The 18,731-nt window shown below is 42.0% G+C and overlaps 1 protein-coding gene across 1 annotated transcript in view; it reads left to right on the top strand.

Moving 5' to 3' along the window:
• The first annotated feature begins 817 nt into the window (after positions 1 to 817).
• Positions 818 to 18,731, top strand: part of CYB5A (cytochrome b5 type A) — a 32,258-nt gene continuing 14,344 nt past the window's right edge. The window contains exon 1 of the mRNA XM_058277893.1: positions 818 to 1,103. Within this exon, the coding sequence (XP_058133876.1) occupies positions 975 to 1,103 (129 nt within the window). The 5' untranslated portion in view covers positions 818 to 974. The remainder of the gene's footprint in view (positions 1,104 to 18,731) is intronic.

The following is an 18,731-nucleotide window of genomic DNA, read 5'->3' as shown; positions in this document are numbered from 1 at the left end:
CAGGTGTTGTCCCCGCCCTGCCGCAAACACTTGTAATTTTTCTATGTGACGTCAGGAGGGGAGGCGGGTGCTGGGCCAGGAAGGAGTCCTGCTCAAGACTAAGTGCTAGTGATAGTTAAATGAAATCAATGGAGATAATTTATAAATTTTTATTGAACAATATACCGTTAAGACAGAGAAACTACTGCAAGTGCTTGCCTGATAAAGTGGTCAACAGCACAGAAACTACTTCAGCATGACCAGAAAAATTTGGAAGTTTCTGCTTTTAATGAAAAAAGAAAAAAAGACTTCACATTTTTCTGGATTTTTGCTTGTTTCCTGTGAGAAATGGTAATCCAAGTCCCGAGCAGGGGGCAGACAAGCAAAATTGCTGCTAGTGAAAGTTTACCGTCCTTTTGGGCACCCCGTTTGATAGTTACGAAACTATGCTTTCTCAAAACGTGGGCCGAGGACTCAGCACGCTCTTCCCCACTCACAAGTACGCCCCGGGTTGACCCAGAGGCCGCCCCCTGGACTTGGAGTCCGACTGCCGTCGATTCAGTGACGTCGGCGCGGGTGCCTGATCTGATTGGAAGACACTCCGCGCTGCTGAGGCTCACGCGCTGCGCCCTTTCGCCGACCCCACACAACGCATCTGCGCAGCCTCAGGGCAAGTCCCCCCTCCCCCTGCCCGTGCCCGCCCTGGCACTGCCCATGATTCTGAAGAGCACCTCCCCTAGCCAATCAGTCTCCCGCGCACTGGGCGGGGTTGCGCAGCAGAGGCGGGGCATCTCGGAGTGACAAGAATCTGGGCCAATCGGCGGAGGTTTCGTACGGACGGCCCTCCTCCCTTCCCCCGCGCGGTGCCGGCTTACACCCAGCCTTCGGGGCCGGACTCGGCTGGGAATGTCCCTGGCGGTTACGCTGAGACGCGCTCTGTGCTCTCTGCAGCCGCGGTGTGAGCGCTCGACTCGTGAGGCTCTCGGAGTGCGGCGATGGCGGAGCCGTCGGACGGGGCCGTGAAGTACTACACGCTGGAGGAGATCCAGAAGCACAACCACAGCAAGAGCACCTGGATCATCCTGCACTACAAGGTGTACGACCTGACCAAGTTTCTGGAGGAGGTGAGGCGGCCGCGCCCCTGCGCCGGCGGGGGGCCCGAGACCCCTGGGGAGAGGCCCCGCCGCGCGGCCGGCGGGACTGGGCGCGGGTCGGCGGGCGCCGGGCGGCTGGGACCGTGGCGAGAGGGCTGGAGCGTACCTCGGCGCCAGGCACTTGCTCTTCCAGCGACTTCGCGCGTTGTACCTCGACCTTAACGTAAAGCAGAGCACTCTTTTGATAAGGTTATTCGCATTAGGTTATTTTTGCTGTAAACTTGAAGGGGCTTTTTCTGGTAATTGTCTTCCTTGCCTCTCGTGTTTCACTGCTGTGGGGGAATTTGAATTTATAAAACTTAAACCAACACGAATTCCCCTTCCACCCACACCATGAGAAAGTTTAGTAATAGGAATTGTTTACATCGTTTGGGGAAAGGACGAGAAGAGAAGCCTCGTCTTAGTCTTGGTCACAATCTACATCGAGGGTTTTTTGTTTTACAGAAATTTTTTAAAAAGAAAAAAAAAACAAACAAAAAAAAGGCTGCGGTTAATGTTTGTTGGTAATACATTTACTTTTAAATGTCATTTGGTGGAGTGCCAGAAGATAAAACAAGTGCTTTGAGTTACAAGTGGTTTGTAATTAGAAATCAGATTTGACTTGTCTAGTCTCGCTGTGCTTTTCTGACTCAGACTTGTACTTCCTTCCCACAGACTTAGGAGTTTCTTGAGATAACAACCCTAAATGTCACTTGAAACACCCCCCATATGACATTTGTAATTCTGTGATTTTAAGATACACTGTGTGCTTTGTGTGTTTGTGTTTATTTAAAAAGACATTTATAAAAGAATACTAATAGGATATTTTATATTATGAAGAGTTTGCCTTAAAAATTTTTTTTTAAATTTTTGTACCCATTCCAACTTACATTATATTTTCTCCTAAAACAGGGTTTTCCAGCCTCTGCACTATTGACAACTTTGGCCTGGTAATTTTTGTGGGGGTCCTGTACATTGTAGGATGTGTACCAGCATCCCTGGCCTTTACCCACTAGATGCCAGGAGTACTCACATTTGTGTCATTTTTGTGTCACAACCACAAAAATCTTCAGGCATTGCCAGAGTCACCTGGAGAGGGGGAATCACTCCTGGTTGAGAATCACTGCCCTAAAAGGTATTGTGTTTTAAGGCTAATTTTATCAGAAGAAGATAATAAAGAAGAGAAGATTACTATTAAAAATTTATTATAAACATGTACTTTTGCATTTCATTCTTAAGAGGGAGGAAAGGGGGATTATGCAAAGGTTTTCTGAACAAAACTGAAGAGTATATGAACAAGTTGTTCAGTGGTAAATTAGCTGAAAACAAATTCCTTTATTCTTGCTTTCTTAAAAGTTTTCAATACCTTTTAAAAAGTAGATTGGGGAGAATGCCTCTCAAGTAAATTGAAACGAGTTTGTTTTCTAATCATAAAAGCTTGACTGAGGTTTGGTAGTGGATATTCATAGTGAGATAACTAAAAACGAATATTTGTAGTGAGATTAAGAAAAAAAAAATGTGCACAGCATTTGGTATACACTTTCCTTTCCTTAATTGGTACTTGGTAAACTCGCTGTAATAACCTGCCTGTGGTTTGAGTTGGGGGGACCTCTGCTTTCTCCGTTTTCTTCTTTCCTTTCCGTCAGTCAGTTCAGTATTTATTGAGCTCTGGTAGTGTACCTCTCATCCAGGCAACTGTGGAGCCAGAGAGGAAGGGGCATCATTTCTCTTCTCAGTAGCTTAATTTGAGGAAAGAGTAATAACGTGGAAAACTCTACTCTGGCCTCTCAAGTTCCAGAATGGCTCCCAGAAGGGAGGCCTGAAGGGGTTAGGACAGTCCAAGACCACAGGACACAGGCCTAAAAGAGGCAGCGGTAGTAGGAATGGGAGAAGGAAAGCCATTCACTCAAACCGCAGAGGAAGGTAGAAGAGAAGATGACGTACACTGAAATTGGAATGGCCAGAGGAGCTCCTTAGTGAGGAGGAGGCCTGAGTTTGGGGAGAAAAGCGGTGAGTTTGGTTTTGGTCATATTGACTCTAGGACTTGAAGGGATGTTCTTTGGGCTTAGGAGAACAGCCTTTATCCTCTCTGTATTTTCACTTGCTTGCCAAAATAATCCCCACAGCTGGTTGATTATTGTTAGGTGTAAACAAAATAATTTTTGTTACGCACCTAACACAAGAGCAGTTATATGGTCTGTGCACAGTAAACACTGGCTGTTACTTATAAACTTCTACAGCAGTAAGGGGGCATCATCTATAGCTGTGTGCTTAATATGAGTTTTTAGGTAAAAGTGTTAATGTGGCAGGTGATGTTGAAACAAGAGAGTATTATAAAAATTATATATCTTTCCAGTCAAAAGCATAAGTTTGAGTTTCTAAGTTGTTGTGGAATGTGTGCTTTTTCTTCCTGATATAATGGCCTTATGGAGCTGTTTTTGTTCAGGAGGAGGGGTAGAAACCTGAGAGAAGCCTGGTTCATTATTAAAGGCAGTTTGTTTTTTTTAAAAGACAGTTTAAATTGCAGGTGTTTAGTTACTATCTGGTAGTTATCTATAAGATTATGAGCTTTCCTGCCTATGTATTTGAACTAGGTTTTTTCTTTTCAATCCTGAGTGCTAATTTTTAAATTTTTATTTGTGGAATTGAATCTTGTTAGATTATGTTATTAGCAGGGTGAATGCTTATAAAACATTGAGGGACAGTTATTTGATTTGAGCAGCAGCATTTATTCAGTATAAGAACTGTGGAAGGAGAGAAGTATCACATAATTAATGCCAGTTATATTAATTGTTGCAGTTAGTTCAAGTAAGTGGATGTTTAAGTTGTGAAATAGATCTCTACCTGAAAAGTTTTATGAAGCAGAATGTTTTTGTGTCAAGGCCACTGGCTCCCTTATATTATAAAAGTAGAAACTTGCTTTTATAAAACATTTCCTAGTAATGCTGAGGCTCTGTGACTCTACCTCTGTGTCTTTGATAGCATACTACCTTATTAAAGATTTAGCTCTTAGCTTAATTTTCTTTTGGAGTCTTAAAGTGTGTTCTTCATAGCAGGTTTTGTCATGGGGACCTAATTTTTGCTATTTGCCATTGAATGTGGCTGCCTGTATGGCATAAATCAGTGACTCCTTACCTAGGGACCTCAGTCTCCCATCCAGGAAGAGAGTATGGATGTTTGAGACTTATTTTCTTTAATTCTGAAAATCAGAGGAGCCAACCTTTATTCTTGATAAGGCTGAAATATTTTGGGCTAAGACATGAAGTGCCTTTCTTTACCTTTTTTCCAAGGAAATTTGATAGTATTATGTATCTCATACTAATAAAAAGCTGGGATTGCCAAACATCTTTGATGAATATAAAGTGAAAACAGTATTATTATTTACTATATGTAGTTTAGTAAAAAAAACTTAGAAAATTTGAAATCTGCAGAAAGAAAATATCGAGGTCCTTGGTAGTGAAAGCAGCTCAGGCATCTTGGGCACACATGTGGCAAAACTGCATCCGGTAGGGCGATGTGGGACCGGTGAACCTCTGCTCACATAAAGGGTCCCTCCATATCTCTGCAGAGTGATTTTTGTAACATGCTGCTACTTTTTGAAAAGTTCCTGTCTTCTCTTCTTGCAGCGCCCTCCCCTCCCTGCCATCCATGTCTGTGTACATTTCTGCACAGGTGTCAGTTCCACTGTTCCACTTATATGTCGTCTCCACCAGGACGTCTGTGCTGTTATATCTTGTGTCCCTCTCCTGTTGCCTTTATTCCACTCTATGGTCATGGGTGTTTGAATGTCTTTCTGTCCCTCTGCCCTATCCTTAGTCTTCCTTCTATGTCCAGTGCCTGGCACAAGGCCACTGCAGAGTAAGCACGCTATTTTTTTCTTTTTCGTTAAATAGATAATTATTTTATGAGTGTTCAGTCAGAGCAAATTTCTCTGCTTAATTACTTTCAGTGGTTTCCTTTTGCATTTAGAATAAAATCCTTACTCTCTGCCCTGCTTTAAAAAGCCCTGTAGGACCTGGCCTCTCCCTGCCCCTCTCACCTCAGTTTGTAACACTGACTCCTACCCCCTCGCTCACCACACACAGTCACCCTGGCTTGTTTCTTCCTTGAAAGCTTTGTGCCTCCTTTTCCCTCCATCATCACCCTGTTTGAGATCACAGCTCAAATGTCTTTTCCCCAGGAGGCCTTCCTGACCGTTTCCCCCCCGACTTCCCACCCCAACAGCATTTTCTGTCACAACATCCTTTTTACCTCCCTGCTAGCACTTTTATAAGTGCCTGAGGTTTTTCTTGTTGGCTTGCTTCTTTTGCTTGTTTTCTTTCTCAAATACACACACACACCACACACCCTTTTTTGACCCTCCCCATTTTCTTCTCCCCTTTGCAATCTCCAGTTCATCTCCCTCATTCTCTTTTAAACCTATTCCAGTCAGGTTGTCATACCACTAGTTTACCAAACTGCTCTTGTTAAGGTCACCAGTGATAGCACTTGCTAGTTCTCATTTTACTTGATCTATCAACAGAATGTGACATAGGTGATCAACCCTCCTAGAAACACTTTTTTACTTGCCTTCCAGGTGCTGTCCTCTCCCAGTTCCCTGTTGCCTGCTACCTCACTGGTCACTCTTTCTCAGACTCCTCTTCTAATCTCTTCTCTCTCTGACCTCAGGGTTTGAATGCCCTAGGTCTTGCTTCTCTCTATACTTTCCCTTGGCCCTCTCATCCAGTGTCATGGCTTTAAATATGCTGGTGACTCCTGGATTTTTATCTCTAGGCCAAATAGACCTTTTTCCTTGCCTTTGGGTTCTTGTATCCAGCAGTGTGCTTGACATCTCCACTCAGATGTTCAGTAGGCTTCTCAGCCCCAGCCTGTTAAATCTGAACTTCTGGTCTTCCCTCCAAGACCCTTTCCCATCCTTAGCCTTCCCTGTCCCAGGTGATGGCAGCTCCATCATCCCTTCCATTGCTCAGGCCGGACCCGGAGGTCAGACTCGCTTTACATTCAGTCCACCAGGAAATTCTCTTGGCTCAACTTTTATAGTACAGCCAAAATCTGAGAATATTTTATGACCTCTGCTGCAAACACTCCACTCTTGTTAGAGCCACCATCTCTTACCCTGTCTTCTTTGTTCCTTAAAGTGTATTCTCACCAAAATTGAGTGACTTTTTAAAAATTAAGTCAGATCATGTTGCTTTTCTGTTTAGACCAATCAATGGCTAATCACACCACCCTGTTTTAGAACTTACAATATAGTTGCAATAATAAAGTAGTAAAGATGGGTGTTGTACTGGGATGGATACATAGGTCAGTGGAACAAAATGGAGAACCCAGAAATAGATCTACAAAAATATGCCCAGCTGATTTTTGACCAAAATGCAAAAGCAATTCAATGGAGGAAGGAATGCCTTTTCAACAACTGGTGTTGGGAACAGTTGGACATCAAAAGCCAAAAATTAACTTTGACCTATACCTCTCACTTTATACATAAATTAATCAAAATGGATCATGGTTCTAATTATAAAACTTTTTGAGAGATTTAGGATTAGGTGAAGAGTTCTTAAACATGATACCAAAAGCAGGATCCATATAAGGAAAAATGGACAAATTAGACTTTATAAAAATTAAAAACTTTTGGGAAGCGGATGTGGCTCAAGTAATAAGGCCTCTCCCTACCATATGGGAGGACCTGGGTTCAATCCCTGGGGCCTCCTGGTGAAAGAAAAGAAGAGAAAGTGTGCCTGTGTGGTGAGCCAGTGCCCGTGTGGCGAGCTGAGTGCCTGCGTGGTGAGCCGAGCGCCCATGTGAGTGTCCGCGTGGTGAGCCAGTGCCTGTGTAGTGAGCTGAGTGCCTGCATGGTGAGCCAGTGCCTGCATAAGTCAGTCACACAGCAAGATGATGACGCAGCAAAAGAGAGATAAAGGGGAGAGTCAAGGTGAAGCGCAGCACAGACCAGGAACTGAAGTGGCGCAATTGAAAGGGAACCTCTTTGCTCATCAGAGGTCCCCAGTATCGAATCCCAGTGAATCCTAGAGGAAAAAGATGAGAAGACAAAAAGAGAAATAGATACAGAAGATCACACAGTGAATGGACACAGACAGCAAAAACAGTAGGGCAAGGAACGGGGAGGGGAAGGAAAAAAATGAAAAACTTTTGTTCTCTGAAAGACCCTCCCTGTTATAAGGATGAAAAGGCAAGTCACTGCCTGGGAGAAGATGTTTGCAAATCTAATCTCCAACTCATATCCAGAATAGTAAAGAACTCTCTAAAGTCAACAAAAAGGAAACAAACAATCCAGATACATCAGAGAAGATATATGGATGGAAAATAAATACAGAAGAAGATGCTCAACACCATTAATCACTAGGGAACTGCAATAAAAAATTCTGATAACAAATGCTGATGAAGAGGCAGAGAAACTAGATCTCTTATGCATTGCTGGTGAAATACAAAATGGTGCTGCCACTTTTTTAAAAAGTGACACTGGTGTCACTTTTAAAAATTAAACATACACTTACCATACAGCCCAGCAATTAACTGGGCATTTATTCTAGACCAATAAAAATTATGATCACATAATAGCAAAAAATTGGCTCAAATATCCTTCAGTGCGTAAATGGTTAAACTGTATATTCATACAGTGAACTACTGTAATAAAAATGACAAAACAATTTGAAAGGATCTCAAGAGCTTACATTAAATAAAAAAAGATGATCTTAAAAAATTAAATATGGTATGATTCCATTTATGTAACATTCTTGAAATAAAATTACAGGGATGGGGATCAAATAAATCGTCAGGGATTATAGAAGAGGAGGGTGAATGTGCTTACAAAAGGGCCGTACATGGGAGTCCCTTTATTATGATGGGGTAGTTCTGTATTACATGAATTCTATATGTGATAAAATGTCATTGAACAATTCACAAAAACATAAAAAATGAGTACATGCAGAAACTAGTGAAATCTGAGTCAGGTCTGTAGTTAATATTAGTATGCCGATTATAATTTCCTGACTTTAACAATGCACTACATTATTCAACGAGATGATCAATGCATAACTTTGTGATTATACCAAATACCATTGATTGTATACTTTGAATGAAATGTATGCTTTATTAATATGTATCAGCAAAATTGATTTGTTAAAAAAAATGCACTATAGTTAGGCAAGATGTCATCCATTGAGGGAATCTGGTTGATGGGATTTCTTTTGAGTTTGTAACTATTTCCATTTAGAGTTTTAAAAAAAATCTTCATTGGCTCTCCATTGCTTTCATGGTTGAAGTCAGTCTGTATGATGGCTACAAGGGCCTGCATTTTTGGCACGCAGTGACATCTTTGATGATTTCATTCCCTACCAGCTGTCTGGCTCATTCTGCTTTGGCCCAGCTGATACATTTGCTCCATGCCAGGTTCTCTTTCACCTCGTGTCCTTTGCTTTGGAATGTTCTTTCCCCTAAATGCCTGCATGACTGACTTCTTCACTTCTTCACATATTTATGAAACTTCACCTCATCAAGGCCTCTTCTGGCCCACACTATTTAGCATTAGGAGTCCCCCCGTGCCCTGCACTCCTGAGCCCCATTGCCCTGCTCTGTTTTTCTGTATCCTTTAGCACAATCACTTCCTATCATTGCTGCATAAAATATAATTTACTTAATACGTTTATTGCTTATCTGTCCACCTCCACTAGAATACTAGAATGTATGCTCCGTGAGTGCAGGAAATTTTCTCTTTCACTGATCTGCATCTGCATTCCGTGTCTGTCCTTATCCTCACTGAGGGTGGGTGATGGTATGCAGACCTGAGAGAATTAGCTCCTGCAGAAAATTTTCATGACCCTTATTTCTTTTAGCTCTTGCCATTTAATTCTGTAGTTTAGTAGAATTAGGGTCATTGAGTAAATCCATGAAATTCTCCTGAAGATGGGAGAGGGGAGTGATAAGAAAGGGGATTTGGGGTTTGGTGCTGGAATTGATTTTCTGAGGGCCTGCTCTGTGCTAGTTACTTGCACAAGATTTCTGTGGTAAGGTAAAATGGATTGAGGAAGAAATTAATTTAGGACATCAGGCATTCGACTACTTATATCATTTAGTCTTCCCTGCAGTTTAAGTTGGAGGTGTTTACTGAAGGAGAAGTGGAAGCTCTGCAAATCCAGTACCTCCTTGGTTACTCAGTTGAAACGGAGGCAGAACTGGAACTTGGACTCATGTTTCTCAATTTCTAAACCCATGCTTTTCCCGTAACGCTGTACTCCGTGCACATAGAAGCTGTGAAAGTCAGAGGACAGACAGTAGCTTCTAGAATACGGAGTAAGACATGGTGACCCCAAGGAGTGTAGAGGATAGTATAGGTGCTGGCTGAGTGTGTCATGGGGACTTCTTAAGGGGCAGGGTAGTGGAGTAAGTAGACCAAGGGTGGGTCTAGTGAGCCATCTGATATACCATTTTGATAAATGATATGGAAAAGGGTGGTTTATAAACTCATTGTGAGGTTATATATTGGGAGGTAATAGATCATTCATTCTAATTGCCTTCCCCATCCCGATACCAAAACAAGTGAACAGGCTCTCCAATATTTATAAATATTCTTAGACGTGTGCAGTCTGGTTAAACTGAGTTTCAAGGGCAACCTTGGAGAAGGAAAGAGGCCCTGAAGATACATGTGGAGAAGGTTCAGGGGAGTTGGGCAGTGGCTGCCAGATAGAATTTGCCCAGGGACACCCAGACTTCTCTGGACTAAGTGGCTTCCTTGTCACTCTCCAGCCTGGCTGAGAGAATTGCCCTGCAGTTGGACTATACAGTGCCACACCCAGCTCCTCAGCTCATCAGTCCCTTGGGCTCTTCATCTGTAAGATGGGAGTGTTTGTGATCCTGAACTCTTGGGCCCAGGACAATTCTCAGTGGAGACTATTTGGTAAATATTACGTCTAGTATTTGTCATTATTTCACCCCAGACATGTTCCCCACCTGCTAGAGTGGAAAGGAGAGTAATTGAAAGCTAGAAGGTAGCATAAGGAAGGGAAACTCTAGGTGACACAGCGCTATTCTGGGTTTGGAATGCAGGGATCTTAGGCAAGCACCCCAGGGGGTCAAGTGTAACCACTCGAGGTTGGTCTCGTCTGGTGACACACCTCCTCACCTTGACTCACCCACTTCCTTCATTGTTATTTACAGCTTCCTGCAGGTTCTCCTCAGAACCTTGTGCTCTCCATTTCCTTTGCTGGGGGCACCCTCCCTGGCTCACTTGGTGGACTCCTGCTGAACCTCCCTCACCAGAGGTCAGGCCCCTCCTCCGCAGTGAATGTTCCCTAGCTCTGTCTCTGCACCTTGCTCCTGGGAGTGCTGCCCATCCACCTGTGGGCTGTGACCCCTATATCTGGCACTTCCTGTGCTTGGCTATGATTTGCCAATAGGCTGGCTTCTTGATTTGAGTATAACTCCTTGAGGGCAGGAGCCACAGCTCACCTGTTGTGGTCACAGCAGAGCTTGGCCTGGCATTTAGCATGTACTTGAGTGAGTGGACAGGACTCATAAAGCCAGCTGAGGGAGGAATGCACAGGCCTCGTTTAACATTTCCTCCCACGGACTTCCAAGTGAAATAGGGAGAAATAATTCAGATGACAGTGTGAACCTGGGATCCCCGAGTTTAGTACTGGACTCAGACACCAGCCTATCCGTCAAGTTCAGGAGACAGCAGAGCAGAAGTCTGTTGGACTCAAACCCACCTGGAGCCCAGCATCCTCTGCCTTCTTAGAAATGGTGTCCAGAACTGATAGAAAGGAAATGTTTGACCAGGGTAGGTTGTTATTTTTTCCTAAATCCTGTATAAATATTTCACTCTCCAAACAGCTTTCAGTTGTTTTCATTTTTGTCTTAACTATTGCAGATAATCTTTTAAAGTAAGTTTTTTGCCTAGTCATTGTTTAAGGGTAGCCTGCCATCTCTTTTTGGCAGTGTTAAGTGTTTGAAATGTAAGGTCCTGTTTATAATTCCAAAACTAGTGGACTTTTGGTTCACATAACATTACATTTAGGTGGAAAGGTGGGTCTTTTTGTTTTTCTTTGTTGTTATTGTTGTTTTTTTTCCTCATCATCGTTTTTGCTTCCTTAAGCAAACTCCTCAGAGGTAATGATTTTGACCTGATGTGTATTGCAAGATTGTAGTGTAATTCTACACACTCTTGGATTTTTTTTTTAGGGACAGCCTTATAACCAGCTAAAGTCCTGGTATAGAAGTTGGTGTGTGTCTTAGTTCATGGCTCCACAATTCCAGGGTATGGCCGTCTCCCTCATGTTCAAAGCAGTAAACATCCATGCTCCAGGGGCAGGATGGAGGAAGTGGTGAAGGGGCAAGGGGGCACACTGCTGTTGAGACTTCTGGAAGGTGCTCCTGACATTTGTGCTTACCTGCCTTTAGCCAAATTTTAATCACATTTCCAACTTAAGTATGAAGGAGGAAGGGAGATGATACTGGGCAATGAACAAATTTTGCCCCAGTTGATTTGGTGGTTCATTTGAGGGCACCTCTGGCCATGGAGATGTTGACATTTGCTTTGTTGAGAAATTCAAAGGACATTTGATTTAGATGCAGAAATTCACCAGTGTAGGTTTCTGAGTAAGCTACATAAAATGGTCAAAACAGTATTTGAGGAAGAATATTCCAGCAGCAATCCATAGATGGGTAAGAATGGATGAGGGAGTGGAGAGGGAAGACCACTTTGTTGGCTAGGGCCATGAACCAGGTGAGAAGCGCTCCCAGGTTTGTTTGTTTATTTTTTTAAGACTTAATTTATTTATTTCCCCCCTTGATGCTTGCGCTCACCGTCTGCTCTGTGTCCATTCCCTGTGTGGTATTCTGTGTCTGCTTGTCTCCCCTTGTGTCATCTTGTTGTGCCAGCTCTCCACGGTTGTGGGCCATCAACTCTCTTTGGGCATGGGCCGTCAGCTCTCCACAGGTGTGGGCCAGATTGCCTTTTTCAGAAGGCCGTGGGAATCGAACCCAGGGCCTCCCATATGAGAGACAGGAACGCACTTACTTGAGCCACATCCGCTTCCCTCCCAGGTTTTATTTACGAGAATGTAAGACGTTCCTGGCAAATAAACTAAGACCTCCTAAGCTTTAACTTTGAAATTTTAGTTTGTATTTCCGGAGCAACTAAAATGCAGGAACTTTAGGGGTTAAGGGCAAAGACTATAAAAAAATGTTATTTTGAGATAGCCTGAGACCATTTCATCTTACAAAGTAATTTTTATTAAAGGGGGAATATATTTAGCAAAGCCAATTCTAAAAATACAACCTATGCCCTTTTTTCTTTACTGGGGTAGAGATTCTAAGAGCTGTAAAATGGTTGTAGAAACTAACAGCAGGAATGAAGAATGGGCCTGGAGAATTTTTTCATTAATTATTCAGTTCTGACTGAATAGTAGTTACATATTTGAATCTAGAGTGGCTTCAACTTTATTAGCAACCTTTTCTTTCTCAAGATTATTGCCTTCATGTTAAGAATTAGTTTTTATAGAAATCAACTATCAAGAATAATATCTAATTTTATTTATTCTATCGTTCCAGTTTTTATCAATCTGTTTTTAGTGTACATGACAAAGTATGAAATTGAATTTTCTTGCTGTTTGAAAAGTCATCAAAGCTGATGAATCTCCAATAATGTGTTCATTCCTTTATTTAGCATTTCTCTTTTACCTCATTCCAAAATGCACGTGAGAGATTACTCTTATTATGTGAATTTTTAGAACTCTTGGCCTCTGAACATAACAAAAGTAATTCCAGGATCTTTCCTTTGTTGACTGTGTTCTGAAGGTGACACTTGATACATCTGCACTGTTGTGCTTCCCATAAAGCACCTTCTGTGACACTCTGATATTCCTTTGTTTGGGAATTTGGAATCTTATTTTTGTTTGAAGAATGTTATGTATGATTTTCATTTTCTTTTTCATACCTTTCTGTTTTCTGTATTTTCTACAATGAACATATATTACTTTTATAGTCCAGAGGGAAAAGTTGAAAGGAAAGATCTCTCTCTTTATAAATGTGTGTGTGTGTATAGTATAGTAAACACACATACGTATGTCCCTTTCTGAAATTTGATGGGTTTTCATAGAACAGTGATGGTGTGAGTTAATTGATATTATTTTCATATATTTTTGTTCCTTAGGCTAGAATTTTGTTGTCAATCCAACAAAGGCTATAAATTTTATAAATTTTATAAATTTTATAAATTTTTGTGTCTCTCTTATTGCCGAAGTAGAGAATATCCCATAGTTAGAGGACGAGGTGCAAATGGAGGAGGCCTCCTTGGGACGTGACGAGTTCTGGGTGTGCCATTGATGAGGCATGAGGGCTTTGCCCATGGGTTTGGGTCGGGGCCTTTTTTGTCATGACCTGGGTGTGAACACTGAGCTCCATAGCATTAAGGTGGCCATATGGTCTTCTATGGGGAGGCTGTGAGTGTGGCACTAACTCTAGTACTATTGTCCTCTCTTGTGAAGGGCACGTGAACTCCCCCAGCATTGAGTGTTTTCCAGATTAAAGCAGTTTCTCACCACTAAGGTCTCTGTGGGAAGAGGTAGGGTGGGTGGTCACATGGCTAGGCCAGTATGTTGGTCATGACTTTTAACTATGTTGATTTTTTTTTTTAAAGGAGGTACTGGGGATTGAACCCAGGACCTTGTACATGGAAAGCAGGTGCTTAACCACTTGAACTACACCCACTCCCTAACTAAGTTGATTTTTCACAGCCAATAACTCAGGTGTTTACCTGGAAATAGTTGGAGCTAAATTATAGGTAAAATTAGAATTTGAGTTTATTTCCCTATTTGTTAGCTTTGTCTGAAGGATTGTAAATATTGCTTAATACACTGTGAATGTTTGATGCCTAAGGAAGAAGAATTTATCGAGTTGGTGGTAGTTTTAAGCTCTTCCATTTCTTGGGATCACTGAGTACTGTACAGGCTCAGCAAGTGCCCATCACTGCAGTGACCAGAGGCCCTCACCCTCTCTCAGTCATTCTCTGCATTGAGGGTTTCTTTGTTGCCACCTTCCCAGCTGGAAGTGACTTGTCTTTCCTTGAGTTTATTGACATCATTCACTTGATGCTTTCCATTTGCTGCCTATTTTTGTGTATTTCTCTTGAGAGATTTTGTATGTATTTAGTAGACTCTTGACTTTGATAAAATATTCCAGTCTACAAATACAATTACAGCTGTATTTCTTACATTAAAGTGTAACTGAAAAGTTTGTGATCATTTCAGACTTTGTGATTATACAGCAATGACTAAAGCCACGAAACTATTAATTTTTATTAAATTATTAAGTACAACAAACAAAATAAAATAAACTACTGAAATAAACCCCTCTATATTATACAAACCTTTATTGTATTGCCACTATACAGATAGGAAGTTCTTATCCTTATCCCTTAGTGCCCTAGGGTGGGCAGAATTGTAAAATAGATCTGACTTGATCCTAAAGCTGCCTCACAGCCACAGAGAAGTTATTTGGTACTAGCCATCTTCACCTTTTATGTTGGCTTCTCCTTCTTGGATGAGCCATTTAACAAAAGTGTTTTTCTTCTAAAACAGTTTGGTTTGTGCTGAACTCTTGTTCTAGCCAATGACCCTTCTTTATGAGTCTCCTCAGCTAGGTAGAAAGTATACTGTCAAAGCAGTAGGGTCACCTAATGCCACTGTTCCTTTTGCTGTCATACCATGCCAGGGACACTCTTTTTAACAGCCTAAGCTAACCTTTTCGTACTATGAAGTTTAGTTCAGTAGCTGTGCTAGTACCTTAAATGACTGCACATTTTAGTAAAGACACCACACTCATTTGTATATAATTTAAATATATGCATTTGTCTTTTACTACCAATGAAATGTCTTTTCAACTTTCACCAAAGCTGACTCCATCTCGAAAAAGTTTTGCATTATCTATAGCTATACTATCCAATATGGTTGCCAGTAGACATAAATGACTATTTTAATTTAAATTAATTAAGTTAAATTTAAATTCAATTTCTCAGTTACACTAGCTATATTTCAGGTGCTTAGTAGTCATTTGTGGCTAGCAACTACTGTATTGGACAGTTTCAATACAGCATTTTCCATCATCTCAGAAAGTGCTTTTGGGCAGCACTGCTCAAAAATAGACGCTGGAACAATTTTTTGAGTAACTTTTTTGTTGGTTTATATATGGATAGGGTATTTGGTGGAATCATTTATATCACAATTCAAGCCATTTCTGAACTCCAAAAGAAAATTCTAATGTCTGGCAGCAAAATCTTTGCTCTGTTATACTTCTTAATCTCCTCTTTATTAGCAGGTGACTTCTTTCAGAGCCACTTGTCACAAACAAAGCTTTTATCACTTAAGAAGTCACTGAATAGAAACTAAGAAGTTGAAAATAGTCAAATTGCCTTGTGATGTGTATGGTAGGCAGTGTATCATAAGCACACTCAGTGGCTGCATATCTTATTCACTCCTGCCTTTCAGGAAAAGTGATTTGAATTCATGCTTCATGAGAAGCATGTGTTACTATATGCTCAGGACCTCGTGGTTCATTCGGGAGTAGTCACACTAAGGCTGTAACAAGAAATGCCAAGGGTCTTTTCTGTCTTATTTCTTTATCCTCAGTTAATTGCACATTTCTTCAGGGTCAGATCTCCTTTTTTTTTTTAATATACTTGTTTTGTACCCACACAATGCCTTGCACATAGTAGCCACTCAATATTTTGATTTTGACTAAATGAATTAGATAACATTTAAGGTTGAAATTATATATGGATCTGAAGGGTAGGAGGTATTACCATTACAGTTCAGAAAAAGGAGAGTAATATGAGCCTTAATAGTTGGAATTAGAGAGAAATTTGGCACCAACCACTTTGCTGTTCATAGTTCCAAAACCAACGTATAATAATCTGCTTATCTCATTTATTCACCCAACAAGTTCTTACAGATAATTCTTTGTATTTGCCATAAAATGATAGGTATTAGAGAAACAAGAATGAACTTGACAGACAAAAATATCTGTCCGAATGAACCTTACAAACAAATTGATGTGAAATGTAACTTCAGGAAGTAGTAAGTGTTGAAATGGAAAATAAAACAGAGTAAGGGGATAGAAACCATGGTGTGAGGATACCGGGCAGCCTGTTTTAAGATGGGGAGATCAGGCTCTGAAAAGTTGACATTTGACTAGAAATATAAATGTGGTGATAGATGAACTCTCCTAAAGATCTGGGAGAGGAGCATTCCAAGCAGAAGGCAATCATGGAGGTTCTGAGAAGGGGGACGAGTTTGGCAAGTTTGAAGTCCTGCAGAAAGACTGTATGGCTAGAGCCAGGTGAACAAGGAATCACATAGGGCCTTGTAGGAAATGGTGAAGACTTCAGATATTTTCAGTGTAATGGAAACCTATCAACTTCAGTGTGCCTCCAAGACTTATTTTATCTTTTATTTTTCTTCATCTCTGTTATTTCTGGCTCCTAAGTAAGTGAACAAGTAAACATCATCCTTTCCTGGGAGTTTTAGTTTGCCAGAGGGGCTAAGACAGATACGGCACCGTGGGTTGGCTTAAACCACAGGCATTTGTCCTGTGGATTCAGAGGCCAGAAGCCCCAGTCAAGGTGTTGGCATGGCCACTCTCTCCCTGAGTCTGGTGTTCTGGCACGGGTTTGCTGCAGCCCTTGGGGTTTCTTGCATTCTCTCTCGTGCCCTCCTGTCACGGGGGAAACCATCTCCTTGTGTCAGCTCTTCTGATTTCTGCTGACTTCCAGATTCCAGCACCTCCTTATCAAGCCTCTAATAATTAAGACGCCCTGATTATTGGTCCCATCTAAGTAGGGTCTTGGAAGAGCCTATTCACAAAGGACCTACCTTAACTTACTCAAAGATACTATTTTCAAATGGTTTCACTCCCACAGGGTGTGGTTTAAGATTAAGAACATGCCTTTTGTCAGGGTGTTTAATTCCATCTGCCACACCTAGGTGGTGGTATACATCTTCTGCGGGTCTTCATGACATGATGTACGGGAGTTGATTGTAGGAAGGAACGAGAGGCTGGCGGGGAGACCAGTTAGGAGGCTGTTGTAGCTGTCCTTGCAGATGTTGGTGGCTTATTCTAGGGTGGCTGCAGGGAAAGTGGTGAGAGATGATTAGATCGGAATGTATTTTGAAGGTAGCCAACTGGGTTTGCTGATGGTTTGGAATGAGAAGGAAAGGGCGATAAAGTTTGATGTCTGGGGTTTTGGCTGCAACAGCTAGGTGCATGGTTGCAACGTTTACTGAGGATAGAAGATTGGGAAGGAATGTATTTTGGGAAGGAAGTAAAACATTGCGTTTGTGGCATTTTAAATTTGGGGTGTGCATCAGATATTTAGTGAAGATGGTAACTAGCCTGTTGACTGTGTGAATCTGGAGATCAGGAGCTGCCAGAGATGTCACTATTACCTGATTCTTTAGAGGGCATGGCATTCAAAGCTGGGAGACCAGACAGGATCACTAGGATCACTGGGAGAGGGACTGAGCCCTGGGTGCTCACGTTTAGATATGGAGATCAGCAGCTGGAAAAGTATTGGCTGGAAGATGGAAAGGGACCTAGGAGAATCCATGTCCTGGCAGCCACGGGAGGAAAGCTGTTCAAGGAGGTAGGATCCTCTGTGTCAGACTTTGCTGAGAGCCTTGATGCCATGAGACGTATAAAGCCAGTTATAATCTTAGGGCTTGGAGACTTCCACTACTGTTTATAACAGACAGAGAACCACCATGTGTTTCCCAAGATATCCTTAGGGATGAGTAGAGGTTGGAGCAGTTAATGTCTTCTGAATTATGAACTATGCCAACCTTTAATCTTTTAAACATATTTCCTATTTATTTTCCTGTAAATAACCCTTAAATCATAGGTACAAAAGGCAAAAGCTAATTCCAGTGATTGTATTGGTATTTCCTCATTTATACTTGGGGATTTTCTTATGTTAGGAGCAAAGTAGATTTGGGTAACCTTCACTAAAGCTCATGAAGGGAATTGTTGGCTCACAAGATAGGTGGGCACAGTGAATTTGTGGCTGTGTTCTGGTAAACAGTTTATCCCCTACATCTGGCCTCTTGCAGTATTCCCATTCCAGGAGTTGGTACCATTACATGTTCAACTGTGCAAGCTGAAAAGTTGAGTCATCCTGAGCCATCTTGTCTTGTCTCTTGTCTTGTCAGTCCAGAAGTCCTACTCTCCACTCTTCTGTCACCTCCTCATGCCTTCCCAACCCCACAGGCCACCGCTTCTGCCTAGGCTGTGGGCATGGCCTTAGGAACTCTCTTGCCCTTGTGGCTGTCTGTTCACTCTGAAGGCCAAGCTGTATTTTAAAACATATGTGTGATTTTGTTATCTTCCCTGCTTCGATCCTGTCTGACTCCTCATTGCTCACAGGATAAAGATCAAAGCCCTTACGGAGGCCGGGAAGGCCCCCCGTGGGCTGGCACCAGCACCTCTCGGTTGTGCCCGTGCCCCCTGCCTGCAGAGCCCCAGCGCAGCCAACCTCTAGTTCTTGAACTGCAGTGCACCCTCCCTCCCTGCACCTCTGCCCCATTAACTGCAGTGCCTTCTTCCCTTAGCCCA

The sequence above is a fragment of the Dasypus novemcinctus genome, chromosome 16, assembly GCF_030445035.2.
Source record: "Dasypus novemcinctus isolate mDasNov1 chromosome 16, mDasNov1.1.hap2, whole genome shotgun sequence".
NCBI lineage: Eukaryota > Metazoa > Chordata > Mammalia > Cingulata > Dasypodidae > Dasypus > Dasypus novemcinctus.
The sequence above is the reverse complement of the archived record's forward strand: the minus strand, read 5'-3'. Positions and strand labels throughout refer to the sequence as shown.